The following is a 23484-nucleotide window of genomic DNA, read 5'->3' on the forward strand; positions in this document are numbered from 1 at the left end:
AGGGTCTGTTCTCTTTGGTTTTTGATATTTTGTGCTGAAGGCTCTGCTTTTTTGCTGATTTTCATTTGCCATTTTCTCATTTTTTTATTCAGAAATTTCCATTCTCATTTTCTAAAACAGGTTAGTGCTTTTTAATTAAGATGGTTCCCTTGGCTGCTCATTAAAAATAATGATAACGAATACGGTGCAGTGATTTTTGACTGGCCATTTTCCGTTTATAGACATCACCGTACAGGCATGTAGCATGTTATTTAGGGCACAAGTCTGTATACATGTGTCCTACCATGCTTAAAAAGTTTATAATTTCCCGTCGTGGTTATGGTGCCGTTAGTATGTGAGTATGGGAGTGCACACTGAGGAGGCAGGGGGGGGTGTGAGTATGGGAGCGCACACTGAGGGGGCAGGGGGGGGGGTGAGTATGGGAGTGCACACTAAGGATACAGGGGGTGGTGTGAGACAAACACACACACACAAACACACACACAGACATGCACACACACACAAACACACATACATGCAGATGTGTAAACTCACACAGACATGCACACACACTAATATTCAAGTATGTGCACACATCTGGACACTCACAGACACAAATGCACACACATGCTATACATCATGTACACACACCCACGTGCACACTTGCACAGGTATGTGTACTTTATGCATGCACATACACTATACCTGTGCACTCATGTGCACATAGGGATGTTTGCACAAATTGATGTGCACAAACACAGACATACACTCAGTGATCACTTTATTGGGTAGTGACCTGTACACCAGCTTGTTAATGCAAATATTTAATGAGCCAATCATGTGGCAGCAACTTAATGCATAAAAGCATGCAGACATGATTAAGAGGTTTGCCTGTTTTTCAGACAAAATGTCAGAATGGGGAAGAAATGTGATCTTGACCATGGATTGATTGTTGGTGACAGACAGGGTGGTTTGAGTATCTTAGAAACGGCTATTCCTGGGATTTTCACGCAAAAAGTCTCTAGAGTTTGCAGAGAATGGTGCAAATAACAAAAAACATCAAGTAAGCAGCAGTTCTGCAGACAGAAACGCCTTGTTAATGAGAGACGTCAGAGGGGAATGGCCAGACTGGTCAAAGCTGACAGGAAGGTGACAGTAATGCAAATAACCACACATTACAACTGTGGTATGCAGAAGAGCATCTCTGAACAGACAACGCATTATAACTGTAAGTGGATAGGCTACAGCAGTAGAAGAGTGTATGCTTGGTGTATATAAGCAGACACACCTGCATACTGTCTATGCACATTCAGGCAAACACACACAGACATACACACCCACACACACACACTCACACACACTCACACACACACACACACAAACACACCCACACACACACACACACACACACACACACACACACTCAAACACACACACACACTCACACACACACACACACACCCACACACACACACACACACACACACAGACACACACACACCCACACAGACACACACACACACACACACACACACACACTCACACAGACACAGACACACACACACACACCCACACACACACACACACACAGAGGGGCTGTCAGAAGGCCAATGGACAACCTGTACACACACATACATGCACATGCTCACATGAACACACATACATACACACACATATATACACATGTGCAGACACGTGTACACGCATACACAAATACATATAGTACACATACTCTGTATACATGCGCAGACATGTACACACAAACACACACACACCTGCACATAAACATGTTCTCATCGCGGTTTTTCATACATGCCTCATAATGAACAGCAAGGTCTGTAATATATTTGTGACACCTCTAATTTGTGGTTGTTCATTTATCTCGCTAATTTAGTTTTTAATTGAAAGGTTCTGTGTAATTAATGTTCCGTGATACTTGGAAGGGCAGGAAATCAAACATTATATGCCCTGGAAGTCTGTTTTTCTGAGAAAGTATCACTGATTAAGATTCACTGTGCATGCACACAATGCATCTGAGATTCATCAGTTTAATGAAGGCCCAAGAGATGAAATCTTCAGTGTGCTTAATTAAAGCGATGTTACACCAGGCACTGCGTTTGATTTTGCCTGACCATTTTTTATGTATGTCTGTCTAGCTGCTTCAAGGCTTACTTCAGAGGGAGTTTGTGCTTGTTATGACTTTGAGCCGTGACTCAAACCCAGTGAAGATGTCATTTTGCCTATGAATCATAAGTATTGTTGTTTTTTTATCATTTTTCTAAGTAATAAGAATCATTTTGGATATTAACTAGAACCAATGAATGAATAGTCAGATCTGAAAATGACACTAAAGAAGAGAGATTATCTTTTACCTGAATCTCTTCTATTATTATGCAGAATAAATATCTAAAAGAACATCTAAATTGCATAATTTTTCTCTATTTCAATTAGTGCTGCATACACTTATAGATCCTGTCATGTTCCCTGACTTGTGGAGTCTGAAGCCCAATGACTCACTATCTGTGCATTGAAATACTTCACTTTTAAGTGAAAGGTACTTCAGGGAACACATTCTACCTCTTTGACAAGTCATTATCAGTGTAATAGAACTGAGTAATCTCTATTCCCATTCCCTACTGCTGAACGCAAGCCAATGGAGAGCGAGGTTTTACCATCTCTATTATTCAACAGGCAGACTGTAGCCCAGACAGTGGCCGGGCAGACTGTACCTCAGGCAGTGGCTGGGCAGACTAGGCAGACCTGAACTGCCGTGTCATAACTCCTCTCCCTGTTGTGTGTGACCAGGCCGGTATGATCCGCACCGACTCGGATGAATACTTCATCGAGCCGCTGGAGAGAGGCACGCAGTCGCGGGAGGAGACGGGCCGCGTCCACGTGGTTTATCGAAGATCCGCCATGCTGCAGGCGTCCTCCGATGGGCACACGGACTACCAGGCCAACGGTAAGTCACGTTTCACCCTCCGAAAGCCTGCTGCCACCGAGGCCCTCTGCTGTGAATCAGGGTTTTCCAAACTGTTCCTGGAGACCTACTGTGCTGTAGGTTTTCACTGCAACCCTAACGAAGCACAACTCATTCAACAATTAGAGCAGGGCTGCCCAACCCTGTTCCTGGAGACCTACTGTGCTGTAGGTTTTCACTGCAACCCTAACAAAGCACAACTCATTCAACAGCTAGAGCAGGGCTGCCCAACCCTGTTCCTGGAGACCTACTGTGCTGTAGGTTTTCACTGCAAACCTAACAAAGCACAACTCATTCAACAATTAGAGCAGGGCTGCCCAACCCTGTTCCTGTAGACCTACTGTGCTGTAGGTTTTCACTGCAACCCTAACAAAGCACAACTCATTCAACAGCTAGAGCGGGGCTGCCCAACCCTGTTCAGGAGATCTACCATTCTGTAGGGTTTCTCTCCAACCTAATTTGCCACACAGAATTCTACTAATTAGGAGCTCAATGTGATTGCTAGCTGTTAAATGCTTTGTTAGGGTTGGAGTGAAAACCTCCAGGACTGTAGATCTCCAGGAAGAGGGTTGGGCAGCCCTGCACCAAATTCATACCATACAAAAACACAGGAGACACATAAAAGCATTTTGCAGTAGATATCCCCAGAATCCTCCATTTTAGAGTTAATCTTAAAATGGAGAAAAAGTCTTTAAATGCCTGCCCACTTTCTTTCTAAGAACTCCTTTTTCTCCCAGCGTAGCAGCACCAGACCATCTGGTGGAGGGAGTATCTTTTAATGATAAGAAATGTGCACAAGATGTTTCAGGGTCCCCGAAGTGCAAGGACATTTTCCTCAACTCCGTCTAGAAGTAGTGAAAGCAGTGATTATTAGTGGACTGTTTCAGCAATGTGGTTAGCTGTTCAATCATTCAGGTTTCCACAAGTAAACAGGAGGAAGCATATGAAAAATAATGTCCAAAGCAATTGGCTGAGGAGGGCATTGGTCCAGTGCTGAGCTCTGACTGGAACAGGAGAGCTTCCTGCTTTTAGACATGTTTTTTACTCTGAATTTGAGCAGTTTGTCCATGCTGTGTTCAAGTCTGAAGCACGGATAACAATGGGAGGTTCTTTGTGGATCAAAGGGTATTAAACCATCCCTGGCTCAAAGGCAAGTGTATTGGGGAGGGGTGAACAACTGGTGAGTCCAAATTGGGTTGGAAAAAAAGTTAACAAAGTTATGCTTGAATCCTGAAGCCAAACATATTTAAACAATGTTAGTTAATATATCCCTGTGAGTATTACGTGCGCAAATAAAGCCAAAGCTTTCATTTTGACTTGAGATCTCACTGACATTAACAGTGACTACGGGAAAGAGTTGCTGAAAAGCCTGCTGATGCTGAATAGTCGTGTTTTCCAGGAAGTTTGTCAAAGTAACGGTGGGAGCCTTTCTCCAGACCTGTTATTTCTCTCAGAGTGAAGCAGGCACTTAACATTTGGATCTTAACGTGGAGTCATTGTACGGCAGAAGGCAGCCTGAGGACCCGTGTCTGTGCGCTGTTTTGTGCTGTGGAGTGTTTTGGACTAGGAGCGACACTGTTTTTGGGTCCAAACAGCTCGCAGAAACAAACAAACCGTACTGTGCGAGAGGACATGTTGGCTGTTAGACTAAGATGGAGCGATCGGCCAGCTATTTGATCAGTGTAGGTGGCCCCCTTCATTATATCCGACTCGTGAGTGAGCAACTTTTTTTTTTTCGCCGGATTTTTGCGCATGCATTCTAAACTCGTCATCAAACAGTCTTGACAGCAGAGAAACCCCCCTTTCCTTGTGCACATTCATTCAGAAACTTCCTTTTTTTGTTGAAGCAATTTTGTAATTACACTGGAACAGTGGGAAACCCGGGGTCACTAAGCATTTAACGCACCCTTCCCTTTCAGCGTTTCCTCATTCACTCGCTCTAAAGGGCCGGCTGCTTGTGTGGCTGTTGCCGTTGCCATGACAATGCGGCCGAGTGTCTTTGTCCCAGGTGGGAAACGCACGGGAGTGGGGAATGATTACCGAGTCGCTCCTGGTTGCTAGGAAATGGCAGTCCGGGAACAACAGGCAGGGTAAGGGGGCTGTTGTCTGTGTAATGGACCCCAGAGATTTCCCAGACATCTCTCTGTTGTGTCTGACCGTCCGCATTACCGTACTGTAGGTGGCCTCTCGTACTTTCTTCTCACTTTTGTGTGCTCCGTGTAGGAAGGGCTCGGGAACTGACAAGAGTTATGGGGCGGCTGGAAAGATATTGTTTAACCATTAAAATAAATTACAAACAAATTCTGCTGGTGGCAGTTATGTGTATTATAAGTCATAAGTCAAGCTGGTTTTACTGTGTTGTTATGGTGGGTGATGTGGTACGGCCCCTACCATGAACCTTAGTCAGTTTATTCTGTACATACAGAGCATTCAAGATGTTTAATGCATCAACACAATATATGTCTCATCTAAGTGTCTCATAAAAAAAATGGTAAAAGACAATTTAGAAACAGACCATAACCTTTCACAAGCAGCTAGAGAGATTGGATATTTTAATTAGCAAGGTGCTCTCCTTATTTTTATTAATATTTGGCCTTACGCACATACTGTGGGCACAGACATGCATGCAAGCTTGCACACACACACACACACACACACAAACAAACACACATTTGACCTACAGTATATCCACCTAAGTCACTATATTATACTCTCCTGAATCATTTTAATGTAAAATAACATGATGATATGACCTTGAGAGTTAAAGAAGGTCACTTGAAGACCAGTGTGTGGCTGTTGGCCAAAATGAGCTGAATGACATAATCTATAGCATTTTTAAAGTAGCACTGCTGATAACGACTAGCTCCTGACTAACTACAGTAGGATTATGTGCTGTATATTTTCACCAACGGCACTGATGGAGGGTCTTCATAAAGCGACGCATTTGACAGAAGGGAGCCATTATCACACATTTGGCACAGAAGAAATCCGTGTGTATGCTGGAGCCATGCAGTATTTTACGAACCAGCTCTATAGACAGCCATTTAATGCCAGAGCAGTGAAGGATACTGTATATTGATTATTTTTTATTGAAAGCCAGGGCCGTTAAGAGCTGGGCAGGAAGGTGTGAGACAAATGAAGAGAGAATGTATTGTGTCTGTGAACTAATCCTTTTCTGTCAGTGGAATATGATGACAAAGCTAAGCAGATAGCTTTATGCGTGTCCTACTGTGACAAAAGTCCACTTTCATTAAAGACGTTAACTTCCAGCCTCCTTTCTTTCCTTCCTGTTTGAAAAACATTCATTTTTAAAGATCGGCAGAGTGCCAGACAAGGTGGGCGAGTGTTTCTTTTTATACAATGGTAGCCTACGGTACATACTCCATGGAAGCTTGGTAATGGTTTCCCTGGACAATAATAGTTCATGCAGGCTGTGTCAAGGGGCTGGAGATGAATGTCAAGTCAGTAAATAAAAAAAGTGCAGATTTAGTCCAAGTTATTGTCTGGTATGTTTTTTCTTATCATTTTGTTCTAATACACTACCGGTATTATCTCTACCGTCTGTTTACCCTCAGCTCTGATAGAGGAGAGGCTCAGAAGAACCCCGCACCCTGTACACCTAACAGCTGTGTTTAAAGAACAAATGCACCAATGCAAGATAAACTTTTATTCTGAGATTAAGCGAATTTGAGATTATCGTGTGTATTGGGAAAGATATAGCAGGTATGGCACGTCTTTAAAAAAGACCTACTACTGCGCATACAGTAGATAATGATCGTCTGATATCATCCTCACCAATAACATGTAATTTTCATCATTAGATGTTTTTGTTGCACACAAAAGCGCAGTAATTCCTATCGAAAAGATAAGGTTTTTATGTTAACAACAGGTAATCCTTTTCATTTGTTAGGGACCCATTTTTCTTTGAAGATAGTGAAAACAAAACCTTGAAGCATTAGTGGGGACTTACAAAGCAAGCAGCCATTTTGCTTCCACAAAGAGCACCAGGTAAATACACTGATGCCTGCACAGTAAAGTTGTTTTTTCTATATACTCAAGTCAAAGTTTAAAGCGCCCAAAAGTATCTCAGAATCAGTCAAAGGTACACCCCTCACCAAAAAGATACATTTGAATTGAAATGCATTTTCATGTACCACATAAATAACATGGTGGCATGGCACCTATAATATTCTTTTTTTGAGCTGAGCATGTTGGAGCGATGCATTTCTCCCCCGCAAGCAGAGGAAATATGTCAATAGGCTAGTGAATAGAGTCCTTAGTGAAGGCTGCTCGAAGGTTCTTCAAGGCCATTCACAGCTCACGTTCCCGCTTAAATCCGATGAGAAGTAGTTTGGCTCAGCTCTCCAGCGAATGGGCTACTTATTAACCCTTTAAGGTGTGAGGTCACGCAAATGTAATGTTTTTAAGTGAACATTCTAATGCTGATGTTACAATCACTAGTGGTGATTGAAAACAGCGCAGTTCTAGAACACTGACTTGGAATAAAAATTCCCCCAAAAAATTCTACTCTTCAAAGGGTTAATCTGTGCTTTCCTGAGGGAACCACTTGGCATAAAATACACAGGAAGGGTCATTGACCCAAGGCATGAGAGTTTGAAAACCAGCCATTCAAATTTTCAACCAGTGAAGTTGTTTTCCTTTTGGACCGAGATTCGTGGAATTACAAACATTCAGTACATTCTGGTGCATAATGAATTAATCTTAATCGTCTGTTTCACAAAAGGTGTTGATGGGATAGTCTGAAATTTCAAACTTTCCAAAATATATGTGAATATTTTATATTTACAAACACAGAACATAAATGGGGTGATGAGCTAATGTAGTTAGTACAAGGTAGGTCTGTGTGTGCGTATGTGTGTGTGTGTGTGTGTGTGTGTGCACACATGTCCCTTGGACAAAGGAAAGGTAAAAGTAGCTAGCTTGGGTAGTTAGCTAGAGTTCTGAGTGGGAGTGTTAGTGTTAGCTGTGGAAAAAGAGAGATTATTGCGTAGCTTAACTCTATATATACGTAAATGATGGTGAATCTATTCACATAAACAACTAACAGAATGCATTCAAACGATAACTCAAAGCAAATATAAAAACACAATATCAGTTAAGACTAAGAATGTTTGTCCACCTCATTGCTGGATCCAAAAGGAGGTGCTGTCCTTGTAGAAGTGGCTGTGAATTCTTGACCTGGACAGGTGCGCAAAGCTGGGGTGTTCCCATGTGGTGCTGAAAGATGTCCGCCGGTTCATTTTCCATGTGGAAAGGTTTGCTGCTGTAGTTGTATTGGTGAGCTGATGTAGCGATTCGCGCACGCAAATTTCCACTCACTATAGGCCACTTTAAGTTACTGCAAGGTAAGCTAGGTGTGTCCCTGCACTGTGGAGACCTCTGTCCAAGTGTCGGGATCAGGGCATGATGCAGTTGCAGGAGCCAGAGGCCAGAGGCTGCTGAGGTGAAGAAAAGGGCAAAGAGGAGTCAAATAGAAGGGCTGGACAATGCTTGTCCTAAGTTTATTGCTCCCACCGTTATTGCTCCCACCGCGATGTCCACCGTCATGCCAGGGTGGACATCGCGGAAGTGTCCTGTGGAGTCATGGGAAGTGTAGTTACGTGGTCCCTACAACATAACATAGCATAGCATACACATTTATTGTTAAGAAGATTGAAAGTTCTAACTTCCCTCCCCATACTTTTGTCTCACTTCTCCGTAGAGCACAGTACTTTCTTCAGTATTAGTATAAGTTTTAGACAAAAAGCAGTGACTTGTCACAAGTGCTCATAATCAAGTAAATATTATTCCTTTCAAGTGTGTTGCTATGTAAATATTGTACTTAGCAAGCAGACTTTTTCATAAAAATCTTGTGCCTATTATATAAGGTTGCATAATCACTGATGTTAGCAGTGGATAAATTGTGTAAAACCTTAGGGTTTAAAGAGTTTATTCTTTGCAGTCATCTGAAATTTAATTTAATTTAATTATTTTTATTTTCATTGATTTTGTACTGTTTATAAATGATATAAAAAAGAAAAGGGCCCTGTGCAAAATTTCGGGAACGCTTTTGAATTACTCTTTAGTACTTTTTAAAAAGATGATTACCAAGCCCCAGACCCCGGTGATTTACTTGTTACGGCTTCAATGAGTCAGATGAGTATAATTCCAGGGCTGAACTTTTTATTCTGAAGTAACTCCATGCCTTCTAAAGTATCCAACTGCAGTGGATGTTCTGTTTAGTGTTAGCAATCATGGGTTCCTCTAAACAGTTGTCCATGGATGTCAGAATGAAGATGGATCATTTCCACCAAGAAGGTGAAGGCTACAAAAACTCTCTCACTATTTTATCCTCTGTCAGAAACATTATTAGAAAATGGAAGATAAATGGAACAGTTGAAGTCAAGGCAAGGTCTGGAAGACCAAGAAAGATTTCAGATAGAATGGCCTGAGACCTGGTGAGAAATGTGGGTCGAACTGTCACAGGACAACATTACAACGTACTTTAAACATCTGGTCTTCCCTAAAAAAGTCCTACATGGCAGAGCTACCAGAAAGAACGACCTCAACACAAAATGAAGTATGCTAAAGAAAACATTGAGAAGCCTGAAGCCTTTTGGAACAATATGCTTTGGACTGACAAAACCAAGATGAAAATCTTTGGCCACCAGCAAAGAAGGTATGTTTGGACAAAAAAGGGTGAACCCTTTGTAGAGAAGAACCCCTTGCCGACTGTTAAACATGGAGGTGGATTCATTGGAAGAAAGAATGGATTACACCACATGTAATATTCAATGGTCAGTCCAGACATTGAGAGGTTGGGTATTCCAGAAAGACAATGAGCCATAGCATACCTCAAAATCAACCATGAAATACCTCCAGGAAAGACAGATGAAGGTTTTGGAATGGCCACCACAGTCCCCAGACTTGAATGTTAAATCTGTGGAGAGATCTCAAATATGGCGAACATGCAAGGAGGCCGAAGAATATTTCTGAGCTAGAGGTGTTCTGCCGGGACAAATGGGGAAAAATTCTAAAAGCGAGAATTGAAAGACTCTTACCTGGCTACAGGATGCCTTTACAAACTGTTATATTTGCCCGATGAGGAGTTTTTAAGTATTAACTGACAGTGTTCCCAAACGTTTTCACTGGGCCATTTTCCTTATTTTGAAACTGTAAAATTTTTTAATGAAAAGTAATCTTACTTTAGAATTTGAAGAAATGTGTACCGTGTACTTGTACCTGGTCAGGTCAGGTTCACTTCTGTTAATTCAGACTTTAATTGTGAAAGCCTTTTTGACCAGGGGCACCCAGATTTTTTGCACACTGTACCTTAGGACATTATAACAATGCCACTGGGTTTACACAGTATGGGTGTGCATCTGTCTTTGCTGCCATCGGCATCTCTCTAGTGTCTCGAGGGTTTCCTCTGAGCAGTTTGGAGTCAAAACAAATAAATGCTGTTAAATGTGGGTCACAGATTAGCGTAGAAGGTACAAAGAGGCCAGTAGTGACACAGCTATGCAGCGGAACAGCGGTGTGGTTTCTGAAGGCTCCTTTTGATGTCAGCTGCCCATCTTATCAGATCAACCGCAGCTCACTCTCGTCAATCTGACAGTTTCATTTTTGCCGCAACTAATATGACTTTTTCAGTATCATACACCATCAGTAACCCAGGGAACAGATGTTCATGATCTCCAGGTGCCATGCAGCCTGGATGATATTACAGTTTTTTTGTATTTACCCATTCATGCCTTTATCAATAATTGTATTTATTTTATTAGTCCATGTTCGCTTAGCAATGTTATTTTATCGCAAAAATGTTGAACTAAGTCAGGGTCTTGGCTAGTCTCCCTCATTTTGCATTTGCTGTACGGATTTCTGGGCCAGGTTTCAGTGTCTAGAAAGAGCGTTTGTGTGGCTGTTATGTAATCAGCAGCAACCTTGCGCCAAGCTCGGTCATCCTTCACTGCCAAGCAGCTCAACGAGCAGACAAACCTGTGACTGAAGATGAGGGCATTTGGACATACTGTAGCTTTCCAAGTATACAACTAAAAACTGTTTTAGTCTTGTGATGAGTCTTAAAGTTTCTTTTCTCTCAAGTAGAAAATAATAGCTTATTTTAGTTACAAGTGAAATGTTCCTACCCCACTGTCAAACTGTCTCACCTCATTGGCAATTGCTTTGTCTTATTTTGCTAAAAAGTAATAGAAATAAGATTCTAATGTAAATAGAATACTCGCTGAGACTAACTTACTGAGCTAACTGAGTTGGTTGCCTTGCATGGCAGCCAATCGCCGTTAGTGTGTGAGTGTGTGTGTATGAATGGGTGAATGAGAAGCATCAATTGTATAGCGCTTTGGATAAAGGTGCTATATAAATGGCAACCATTTACCATACCATTTTATTCTTTGGTTTTTGCGCTGTGCTGATCCTCCGGAGGAAAGCGTGGGGGCGCTGGGGCATTTACAGATAAGTGAAACACGCTGAAGGCGCTAGGTTGGCCTTCCTCTTCTTAATCTGATCGGCAAATCACAAATTGGACACCTAATGCACAGGCCTCTGTGTGTCAGCAGTGCTATTCCCGCGCTAATGGCCGCGCGGGAGCAGATAATGCACTAAGCATTGACAGAGCCATTAAGTGTAAATTGCACATGGGGTGTTAGGGCCGGCTCATCGTGCCACTCCCGGGGAGACCTGCCTCTGCTTCTGTGGCTCTGATTTGTCACGGGGCGGGGGGGGGGTGGGGAGGATTTGATGGTTCTTCATCTCTGATCTATAAGAGACCTTTGAGGATAAAACCATTACGACAGTGTTTTCCTGATGTTTTTTTTTCCTGGCACGGTGGCCCAAAACGAGGCATGTTTGGGCCTCTCAGCCTGCAGAGTAGAGGGAGAGAGAGAGGGAGAGACACCTGAGCTCACCTGGCACAGGTGCTTCGGCGGGCGTGTGACTGGCGCGTGGCTGAAAGAGGCGAAAGAGGCCCATCTAAAGGCCTGGGGACAAAGTCGTGTTTGTGTTCTGCTCTCCGAGGCTGACAGGAGAAACACGCAGATTAGGTACCCGGGGGAGGGGGTCACAGTGTGGCTCAGGGGGCTGGATTTCCCTCGGATGGTTTCTGAAGGAGAAGCGCCTGTACGTTGGGGGGGGGGGGGGTGATTTATATTTGTCACACAGCTGTGTTAGGCAGGGCAGGGGCTACCTCTACCTAAAGGGAATTTGGTGAGCTGGCAGGAACTAAAGCATTCAATGTTGAAGGGAAAAAGTGTTAAGGGGTCCCTTGAATACATCATCCACAATCTGCTGTATGCATGCATATGTATGCATTGTAATAGGGCATAATACTGAAAAGAAAGGGGAAAGAAAGAAAAGAGAGAAAAGAGAAATGAAGCAGCTCTAAAAAATAATGAACAGGCTGCCCAAAACTTTTCACACTGCAAAGTCTGTGCACTGTAATTAATCAAACGTAAGCAGCTTTCCAATATTTCCTCATTAACTTTAGCAGCGGTTACACAAGTTAGTTCTAAGGCTGCCAGTAAAAGATTTTCCCTGTCACTTGTAGGCTACAAAACAGATTAGATTTCGTCATGTAATCTAGATCTCTGTCTCAGTCCTGATTTTGATCTCAATCTCTAACCTTTTGCACTGGTTTATGACCTCAGCAACAGAACCGTGATTCGATTCCTGAGCGAGTCATTGCGTAATGCAGCGAGAAGGGCTGAAAATAATGTCCCTCCGCCCCTCGGCCATGTCTTCTCCATATTAAAAGTGACAGGACCTTTTGGTGTCTGTCATAAAGAATACAGTACATTAGTGTCATGGATGTTGCTAGGGCATTATCATAGACCTGGACGTTGTACCAGACCTGGGTCAAATTCGTTATTGTTTTTGTGCTTTTCTACGCTTTAGTGAGCTCTGTTGTATAGGATCCTATGAAATACTCTCAAGAAGTACAAATCCCTGAATTCTGGTCCTCTTGGTTGACTCAGTTGCACCAGTCGCAATCAGTTAAGCACAGAAAAGTATTTGAATCCAAAACAGTTCCGCATTTGACCCCGGCCTACGCTGCACGCCGCACGCCGCACGCCATGTCCGCTCCCGGACGCCGGGCCCTGGAATGCCTCCGGCCCCTAGTCGGCAGCGGGCGTGAGTTAACCGGAGCAGTCATGGCAATGTGACCGGGCTCAGACAGAGCCGGTGCAGGTGTACCAGGTCCGCCCCAGCATCATTGTCCAGGAGCATCTGGTCTTCCCTGGAATGCTCCAGGGCCTGAATCCCCTTAGTGACAAGCCAACAACTGAGGACAATCGGCCTTTCTGGCACATTAGTGACGGACTGAGCGACGCTACCGTGCAAGGAAGTGGATCATTGTGAGAGGCCGAGCGCATTGTGACCGACGGCTTCAACGGTGGCTCGGTTTGAAGTCCCCTCCTATTGTTTCGCTCAAAGGGACCGGCATAAATATTTTCCCATGTTGGGGAGGAGATGCTTTGAAGTGGCTATTTCTTTGCTGGGCTAAATGACTGGTTTTGGGGGTCTTTCCCGTTGCACTCTGTTAGCGTCTGAACAATCGCTAGCGCAGTGTGGCTGAACCTCTGCTGCCGGTAAGTACAGAGGATAGGAGGAGAACTATGCGAGAGATGTATTGAGCTGACAGGCAATACCGTGAAAGCCTGTGTCAGATCTGGCCGATTTCGATAAGCGAGACTTGCGTACACAGTCGAGGTTGGTATTTGAAAGTGTATTGTACTGCATGTTTTTGCACAGCTAAGCATTTTCAGATCATTTTCACTGTTTACCTTTATGTGGTTCTTAACCAGCAGTACCGTACGTCCTGTGTATACCAGCTCTTCACAAAGAATACCGTGTCCAAACATTTATAAATCTACATTTGCAGAGATCTCTCAAGGCCCATTTTACACGAAGAGGGATTATTCCGAGATGAGTTCACAGGCTTTTGACAGAAATCTGTGCTTTTGAGATCACAGCTCTTATCCCGTCTGCATAATTTACAGAGTACTTGGAGGGGAAAAAGCATTGGATGGAAATTTTGTCTTGCTCAATGTTTTTAGTGAGTGGGCCTTTTGGCATTTTCCCCTTTGTTGGCTCCTGTACTTGCAAAAGCAAACTTAGGCATAACGCTGGTCGGTGCCAGTCTTTCTGACTGCTGATTGAATGAGGTTTTCTGATTCTGTTATTAAAACAACCAGGGTCATGGTGTAAAACTTAGATTGTGCAATTTGCTGATTTGTGTTATATAATACTTTATTCCACATATTTAACAGGAAAATATTATTGTGTTTGTCTGTTTTAATGTGTAAAATGCAGGATATCTGTCTTATCAGTTTAGGGTCATTCCTCTTGGAAAACAAATATATACCTAAATGAAACAAAAGTAGACCTGCTGGGCAATTCAGCAATAAAGGTATACAGAATGTTTCCAATGAGAAGCTCTCCCTAAGCAGGCTTGGAGAGGATGACTGAATGGAAGATGAGGGCAAGGCTTTCAGGCTCTGTTTCCATAACCCTCGCATCTCTATGACCACTTTCTGGTCCCGAATCCAGAAAATGTGTGAAGGAGTTCACCACATTGCGGTCCTTCCGATTATGCGGCCAATACAGATGTCACCATTGGCAAAACTTCGGAGATGTCAACGCCTGTCCGTTTCCGTGAAAGTCGTGCACATAATTCTGGCGGTAGGTCAGCCTTCAGGTCTTAACGAGTGTGCAACGCCTAACCTTAATGAAGGAGACTGTCGGGTAAACACTCAGTTCACAGAGGGGACACTCTTTCCTTGAAAAACCATTCTAGAGATCAGTTTGTGTACAGTTTTTTAAAATCCATTTGGGAATTCTATCTAGGTTTTGAGTTGAGTTACAGTTAGAACTCAGAGTGACTGGCTCCCTGTGTTAACTTGGGCCAAGTGCAGGGGATGAATTGAAATTTAAAGTTAATTTAATGTAACGTGAATATAAACTTGAATTGAAGTTAAATGCGCAAAACCTCATCTCTCATTTGAAAATACTTAATATTAAAAGTAGATCCTAATATTAAGTTAACATTGAGTTGTTGGTTGATGTTGTTAATTTGCTGACACAGTATGTACTATGTCTTCAATATCTGTGGAGGAAGTTGATAAAATGTATTATGTTTGATTGGGTGCACTGCCCCGATTTGCATTCAGGGATTGGTGTATATGGACTAACGAGGTCAGAGGAAGTTATTGGCCTCTGTGACTGACACTGCAGTCTTGTGACATAGGACCTGTAGATGACCTGTAGAGTTTTAATGGCTAACATTTACCCATCATTTTGATTTAATTTCAAATTAAAGTGCTGGCTTTTTTCTACAGTTTGGAAATTGGGCAGCTTCCAGACTTGTTAATGAAGAAATTACTAGCACTCATGTTCAATTGTGAGTCAAATTGTAAGGCAAATTTTGATTGAATCGAGGCCAATTTGTGGATAGTGTATCTGTATCTTCTCTTATTTCATATTTAAACCAGGAGGGACAGGGCAGGTTGGGCATACAAGGGATGTTGGTAATGATTAGGTTGCCAGGTATAGATAATCAGTTCAGGAATTTTATAAGTGCTGTGGTATCTTTTAGTCACCAGTGTATCAGGACTTTAGCTTAACATCTTAACAAAGATGGTAAATCATCAGAACTATCTGTGTCATACAGACATTCTCATCACCCACTGACAGTTTAGACATTTCTGCTACACCGATTGTGTTGGAGCTGCAATATAGCTCTTCATGGTCAGTTCTTCTTGACAGAGTGCCACAGTATTTTAGCGGCCCTTTATATATGCCAAAGAATAGATCCAAAATATTGGATATAAATGTGATCATACAGTATGACTGGGTTTTTTTAATGTAATTCTTGTTAATGCCTCATATTGTTCTTTAGCCAGACACATGGAATAGCTCTTCACAATAGTACAAATTAAAACAGTTGGTTAATGTTTGCAAGAATAATTGTGTATGCTACTGAAATATTCATGGAATCATAAGTACATATTGCTTGGGACATACAGTAGTGTGCAAAAATGTGGGCACCCGTGTTTAAAAAGCCTTTTACAATTAATATGAAGTGAACATAAGCGAAGCTGATTAAACATGACATAGTTCTTCAAATTTTAAAGCAATTACTTTTCATTTAAATTTTTTACAGTTTCATAATAATAAAAAAAGGAAAAAGGCCCTGTGCAAAATTTTGGGAACCCTGTCAGTTATTACTTTGTAACTCCTCCTCGGGCAACTATAACAGCTTGTAAATGCTTCCTGTTGCTAGTTAAGAGTCATTCAATTCTCGCTTTTTTCCCCCCCATTCTTCCTGGCAGAACACCTCTCGCTCAAAAATATTCTTCAGCCTTCTTCCATGTACGGCATGCTTGAGATCACTCCACAGACTTTCGATAATATTCAAGTCTGGAGACTGTGGTGGCCATTTCAAAAACTTCATCTGTCTTTCCTGGAGGTATTTCATGGTTGATTTTGAGGTGTGCTTTGGATCATTGTCTTTCTAGAATACCCAACCTATCTTGAACGTCAATGTCTGAACTGATCATTGAACATTAGCCTCAAGAATGTCTTGATATTTGGTGGAATCCATTCTTCCTTCCACTCGCACAATATTTCCTGTGCCCCCAGCTGCTACAGAACCCCAAAGCATAATGGATCTACCTTCAAGCTTCACAGTTGGCAAGGTGTTCTTCCCTTCACCCTTTTTTCTCCAAACGTACCAGAAGGCTTCAGGCTTCTCAACGTTTTCTTTTGCATGCTTCAGATGCTTAATTTTGTGTTTGCTATTGTTTTTTTACAGCTCTTTTGCAGTGATGTGTGGCTTCTTCTGAGCATTTCTCACTTGGTCTCGGGCCATTCTATGTGAAATCTATTTTCTAATAATGTTTGTGACAGTGGAAATGGGTAGTTTGAACCATTGAGAGAATTTTTGTAGCCTTCTACTTCTTGGTGGAAATGACCCAACAATTTAGACGAACCCATAGTTGTTAACACGAGACAGGACAGCCACTGCAGTTGGATACTATAGAAGGCATGCAGTTACTTCAGAATAAAAATTTCAGTCCTAGAATTATACTCACCTGACTCATTGAAGCCTTAACAAGTAAATCACCTGGGTCTAAATGGTTTCATTATTATTGCTCGCCAGTTAGACAAGTGAACTACATTTCATGTACCCTGTTGCTCCCAGTCCTTGGATTATTGGATGTGATATAATATTTTCATTGTGAGAGCTTTTTAAATGTGCTCTCTCTTCTGCTCTCAGACCAGAGATAACAGTGCCACAGACCCAGTCTGATAAAACTTTTCCATTAAATCTGCTTATAATTATCCTCTGTTGGATTGGTGAGATCACTAAAGTATGTGAAGTGCCCTTGACATATTTTACATCCTTTTGTGTCAGAAAAGGCCAGTTTTATTTAAAAATCGCCATTTCCATGAGTCATCTCATCATAATGTCATCTGGCACCACAACAGGAAGTGCTTTATTACCCCGCCACAATACCTTTCTTCTTCTGTTCTCCCTGCACGTGGTCCTCCAGCTTCAGCTGCTGAAAAAGATTTCCCAGAATTCTTGGCTCCGAGAGTGATGTCATTGCCACGGCATATTTCACTGCCAGAAACTTTCTAAACTGGAATCAAAGACAGGAGAGAACCCTTATACATCTGTGCTGCTTTGAAGTATGGCAGCTCCCATGAATCTCGAGAATCTTGTGAATTTATCACCCTGAAAAAAGATCCCGTTCAGCTCATATTCCGTAATATTTTGGTTTTAGATTGCAGAAGAATGCCTAGGCATACCATGGTAAGAACAGCTCACTAGTAAATTCATTTTTGTGGTTAATATTTTTGTGGTTCCTCTCACCCAATGCATGGTAAGATAGGCTCCAGCACTCCCTGCAGCCCTGACCAGCGAGCTCGAAAATGGATGTATAGATGGATTTTTGTGGTATAAAATCTGTGAAAGGCATTCAGGTGAAAGGTTTTAAGCCAACTTTTCTACCTGACTAGGATGTAGCCAGATTATATCTGGGTTATACCAGAGATTCAGTATGTTGAAGTCAAAATGTCTCTCAGCCTAGATTTCCATCCCTGTAGACATCTAGATTCCAGCATTTGCTCACTGGGTAAGGAGGGCAGCAGAACATATTAAACGCCAGCTTTGAAATCACTCCTGTGTATTTTTCTTTTGCCCAGGAACAAGAATCAATACTCTTTCTCCCCTTTTGACAGACATATACACACAAAAGATGAATGCCACAATATATTTTTCAGTTTAAGCTTGGTCTCTCCACCGTGGGACTAATGGGTAGTTTTTTGTAGTGTGTGTATACATCCACAAAACAAATTACAATACTGACTGTACCATCAGGGCCACAGTTATGCAAGTTTTGTGTATTCCTATGTTTTTGTTTATTTCATAATTTGAATGTTGTAAATACTAATGTGGGTTTCAGCAATACAGTACACACCAACGTAACATGCACCCTACCCTGGGGATTTCTAAGAACTTGCTTTCACAAGTCTGTTAACATAATTTGCTAACACATATCATCATTATTGTCCAAAACATAGGCGACCTTGAAGAAATATGATATAAATATGACTGATAATATTGCATACATTGGTGTGTATTTACATCTCTAATAAACATTTGTGGCCTCCTAAGGAGACTTGTGTCAGATCCACCTGGCTTATCGTAAACAAGGCCAGGCATTAATGTTTCACTGCCTTTCTGTTGGAGAGGCCACAGCTGTTTTCCTTTAGAGGGAAGGAAGGTTCTGGAAAGAATGTCCTGATTGTGCTGGTCGGGACGTAGCTTCTGTGCATCTGGAAGGTTAAACCAGCTGAGGTTTGATGACAAGGCACCTTGATGCCACCTAGCATCACCCCAACCAAGCAACTGTTTGAATGCTGGCATCTTTTGGACATTTTTTGTAAAAAAATAAGGATAGATTTCTTCTGTGTTCCTGTCTTTTGCTGTTTCCCCTAAGTAGCAGTGGTTTCACATCACAGTTTGTGCACATTGAGGTGTTGGTTGATTGCTGCCATTGCATATTATTCCCCAAGGTTAGATGTTTATGTTGAAATATCTTTTCCTGGACCATCTCTATTTACTTGGTGTAGACATCACTTTGTATCATTACAGTTGAGTGCGTGATTATGTTCTCCTGTAGTTTAGCAGCCTAATTAAATTCAGATGGTCCTCTGCAGGGATTCGCCACACACATAACAGATTTTTTTCTGAAAACTGCAGTGTTGAAGGAAATGGGATGGAAGAGATGAATGTATTTTGTGTCAGGGGGGTTTCTTAGAGAAGAAAGACTTGGACAGCCACTGCCAGTCTTTATTATTGTGTGACAGAATTGTCATTTATTTATTTATTTCACTTGTATCGAGCTCAATAATTTGTTTTTCTTCCTGTTGTAAAAAAGCATATTCAGGGGGAATTATAGTAATCACTGTTGTCTTAATCATTCCACCTCATTTTGTGGTAGAGCAACAACATATTGATATTAGTCATAAATCTTGCAGCCCATTTATGTCAGAAAGCACAGTACTGTCATAAAGGCAATGCTCCAGAGATTGTCTTTAAAAACATTACTCACTCAGTGACATTAGATGTTTATATATGTTGCCTAATTTCCTTTGACCTTCAAACTACGATCGGCAGTAAACCGTGGATGTTTTAACATCTCATTTACAATGGTGGAAAATAAAAAATTTTCATGCCTCCCTTCAGGTTAATGGAAATTAAGCGAGCTTCAGCGTCACGCGGTGTCATGGTCAGAGTTTAAACTGATAGACCGCACACTCTCTCTGCTTGTCAAAGGCAGGAGATCCGGATGTTGAAAGCTTTGAGTAATGTGATAAGGTGATTGGTTGTGTGTCCAAATGCGTGGCACCATCAATCCCCAGTAATGGACTATTAGGCATTTCATCGCTTGTTTTGCTACCATTGGGGGTGTTACTGTCCCATGAGTGTTGTCGTCACAAGGCCGTATTGATGTATGTGCAAGAGCAGACGTATTAGCTGTGTGCATTTTTGTCTACAGACCTCTTGGTATGTGCCACGAGAACATTCTGAAACAGCTGTCAGTGTTATGCTCCAGTTTCCTCCCACCGTCCAATGAGGTGCAGGTTCAGTTAATTGGAGTCTAAATTGAAAGGTATAAGTGTGTGAGTGAATGGTGTATGTGCCCTGTGATGGATCTGCAACCTGTTCACAATGTATTTCTGCCTCTCACCCAATGCATGCTGGGATACGCTCCAGCACCCCGTGGCCTTGCTGGGAATAATGGGTTAGGTAATGGATGGGTAGATGTTCTTATAGTCATGAAATCCATGTTCTGCTCACCTTCTCTGTAGAGCAAATTGCAGAGCACTTTAACTCTGAGTGCCCACTGAAGGGGCTGTAATGTGATTGCTCAGAGAGGAATGTCGCGTAGTGGTTAAGGTACATGACTGGGACCCGCAAGGTTGGCGGTTTGATTCCCGGTGTAGCCACAATAAGATCCGCACAGTCGTTGGGCCCTTGAGCAAGGCCCTTAATCCTGCATTGCTCCAGGGGAGGATTGTCTCCTGCTTAGTCTAATCAACTGTACGTTGCTCTGGGTAAGAGCATCTGCCAAATGCCAATGATGTAATGTAATGAATTATTTCTTAGTTTGAAATTAGTAATTAGTTTGTAACCAGATCACATTTCATTCATGTGGTTTTTATTTTAAGTGGTTTTCATTTATTTATTTAGTTTTTTTCCTATCCTGGGTATTAAATTCATGGTATTTGCTTTCTCTGAAGCATAAATGACAGCACTTTAGCTCCAGCATGCCATGAAAGGAGGAGAATTAGTCAAACAGACTTCCGAGATGTAGCCTATACCTTCTGGAGCTGTGACGTCTGCGGCCTAGTTTATCTGTATAAATAGCCCACCACATGCCATCAGCTTCATATAGTTGCTAACGCTGGTGATAATTACATGCTAGAACTTATTGAACCATACTTAGCTTATGTGTTGCTTCTTTAACTTGAGCTCTCAAAGCTGTTACCAAGACACAGTGCATGCAGCTGAGGGTCAGCTAGTGTCCTCATTTTACAGGCTGTCTCTCTGCTTCCAGGCATATGCAGTGCCCTGTCAGAGGATGCACTTGGTGCGCATTTAAATGTCTGTTTTCTAACTGAAAATAAACAAATATAGAATCCTGCCTTCTGTGCGGTTTGGTTGTGCTCACACTTAAAAGAAGAAGTGTCAAAGATGTGACAGAAATGTCAGATGCAGCATTGTCAGGTTAGATATACTCCTGCTGTTGCCCTTGACCAAGACACCGGCCTCAGAACTGGAGTCCCCGGGCGCTGCACTGTGGCTGTCCACTGCTCCTAAGTAACAAGGATGGGTCAAATGCAGAGGGCAAATTACCCCACCGGGTCAATAATGTATAACTTAACTCATTTTAGCTGTCTCTAAATGAAAATGTTATTGTCAGGCTGGTAGGATTGGTTGTGCTGGGAGGAGCCTCAGAAATGGCCTTTGGGAATGTCTGTCCCAGAAGCACCTGTGACGTGGGCTTCGTATCTGTCTTAAGTCCACTTCCCCCATGTTCTCCTCAGTATTCTACAGTTACTGCATCATATCTGCTCCTTGTAGTAAGTTGTGATGTTTTGTTTACTTACAGTATGGTGCTGACATGTTGGTACTTAGCTTATTTATAGAGCTATTACCTCTTGTTTGAAATATTTCAGTAATAACCAGGCTCAAGGGTACACAACAGAATGGTTTGGAGCCCACTGATTTTTCACAGTGCAAATCTCTCATGACTACACTACCCATGAGCACCTTGTTCAGACTTGAGTGACAGGTTGGGTCAGCAGGTCTCCACAGCAGGGTGGTGTGTCATATGGTAATGTAATCACGATCAATCACATAATTGAGCATATCATTGGTCAGGACAGGTTACCCAGGCCCCATCGCTCACCGGAGACTCCTCGGGTCAGCTGGAAACCTGTGATCTGTTCCCCTGGCTCTGTAGCTCTCTAGCCCAAATGTCAGATTGCAGGAGAAAATGACCAGCAGTCAGCCATGTGCGTCTCAGAGCAAGAGCAGCTGAGTCTGCAACTCTCCCACATTTATTCATTCACCCACATTTATTCATTCACCCACATTCATTCACTCACCCACATTCATTCACTCACCCACATTCATTCACTCACAAACATTCATTCATTCATTCGCAAACATTCATTCACAAACATTCATCCACTCACCCACATTCATTTATTCACAAATATTCATTCACTCACCCACATTCATCCACTCACCCACATTCATTCACTCACAAACATTCCTCCACTCACCCACATTCATTCACTCACAAACATTCATTCACTCACCCACATTCATTCACTCACAAACATTCATTCACTCACCCACATTCATTCATTCACAAATATTCATTCACTCACCAACATTCATTCAATGTGCAATGTGCTGGGATTCGGGATTAAATATCGACAAGCATCACCATCAACACAATGCGCTGTTACAGTGGTCTCAGGGCATTCCCTCTGTGTTTATTACTCAAGCTATTTTTTCATTGTTTTTTTAGTCTGTGTTCGTAATTTGTGATGCCGCGGCACGCTTTTTCTGTGAGCACATTCATCTGATCTTTTGAAAGCTGTCGAATAATCACAAGAAAAACCATATGCTCTACAAAAGCACTTTGACAAGCCTTGAAGTTCCTGCAATCAAAACCAACAACAGTTTTTCCCGTTGAGTGCATACAAATGAATGCATAAATGAGCCTTATTTAATCAGGATGGTTATTAAATGAGATTCGCCGACCCCCCCAACCACAAACACATTTGGGAACTTTGGAGAGGTGAGGCCCGGATGAATGTACGGTTAAATCCATGTAAAAAAACATAAACTTGTCAAAATGCGTGAGCACTCCAGCATAGACTAATAATTAGCTTATTGTGCTGCTGTGGCCACCTCTAATTTAAAAAGCCAGCTGGGGAACTGAGCACCGTAAAGATTTCCAGCAGACATCAAAGCAATAATAATTAACCTGAGATTTTTTTATGTGCGGGTTACTAAGAGACCCGTTTGTGAAAGGGGGCCGTCTTACGACAGCTCATTAGTCAGGCTTTGAGAAACAAAGAAAACGGCCTTGTGGGGGTTTGGTGGGTGGCAGTTCTACATGATTTTAATTACGGGCAAAACAATAACTGGCAGCACGTACAGTATTAGTTTTACCTCCACACATACATAATTCGCCATTTCCTATTTAAGTAATTGCCCTGTATATTTAGATATTTGCCTAGGTTCTATGTTTGTTTGTTCCACAGATGTTTCTGATTTTCCATAACTGTATGTGCTGCACTCTTACTTGGATTCATCCTAAGACTGAGACTGAGAGTAGTCAGTCTCACTTGTTTGTTATAAAATCAGTAGCTGTAATTATATCATTCTTTAAATCATCACTCTAATTACTAATTCA

General features: G+C 42.1%; 1 protein-coding gene across 2 annotated transcripts in view; it reads left to right on the forward strand.

Moving 5' to 3' along the window:
* Window positions 1-23484, forward strand: part of adamts3 (ADAM metallopeptidase with thrombospondin type 1 motif, 3) — a 91819-nt gene that overhangs the window by 14628 nt on the left and 53707 nt on the right. For both annotated transcript variants that reach the window (XM_061261415.1, XM_061261416.1), the window contains exon 4: window positions 2785-2941. In XM_061261415.1, the coding sequence (XP_061117399.1) occupies window positions 2785-2941 (157 nt within the window). The remainder of the gene's footprint in view (window positions 1-2784; window positions 2942-23484) is intronic.

This window comes from Conger conger, chromosome 11, assembly GCF_963514075.1.
Source record: "Conger conger chromosome 11, fConCon1.1, whole genome shotgun sequence".
Taxonomy (NCBI): Eukaryota; Metazoa; Chordata; class Actinopteri; order Anguilliformes; family Congridae; genus Conger; species Conger conger.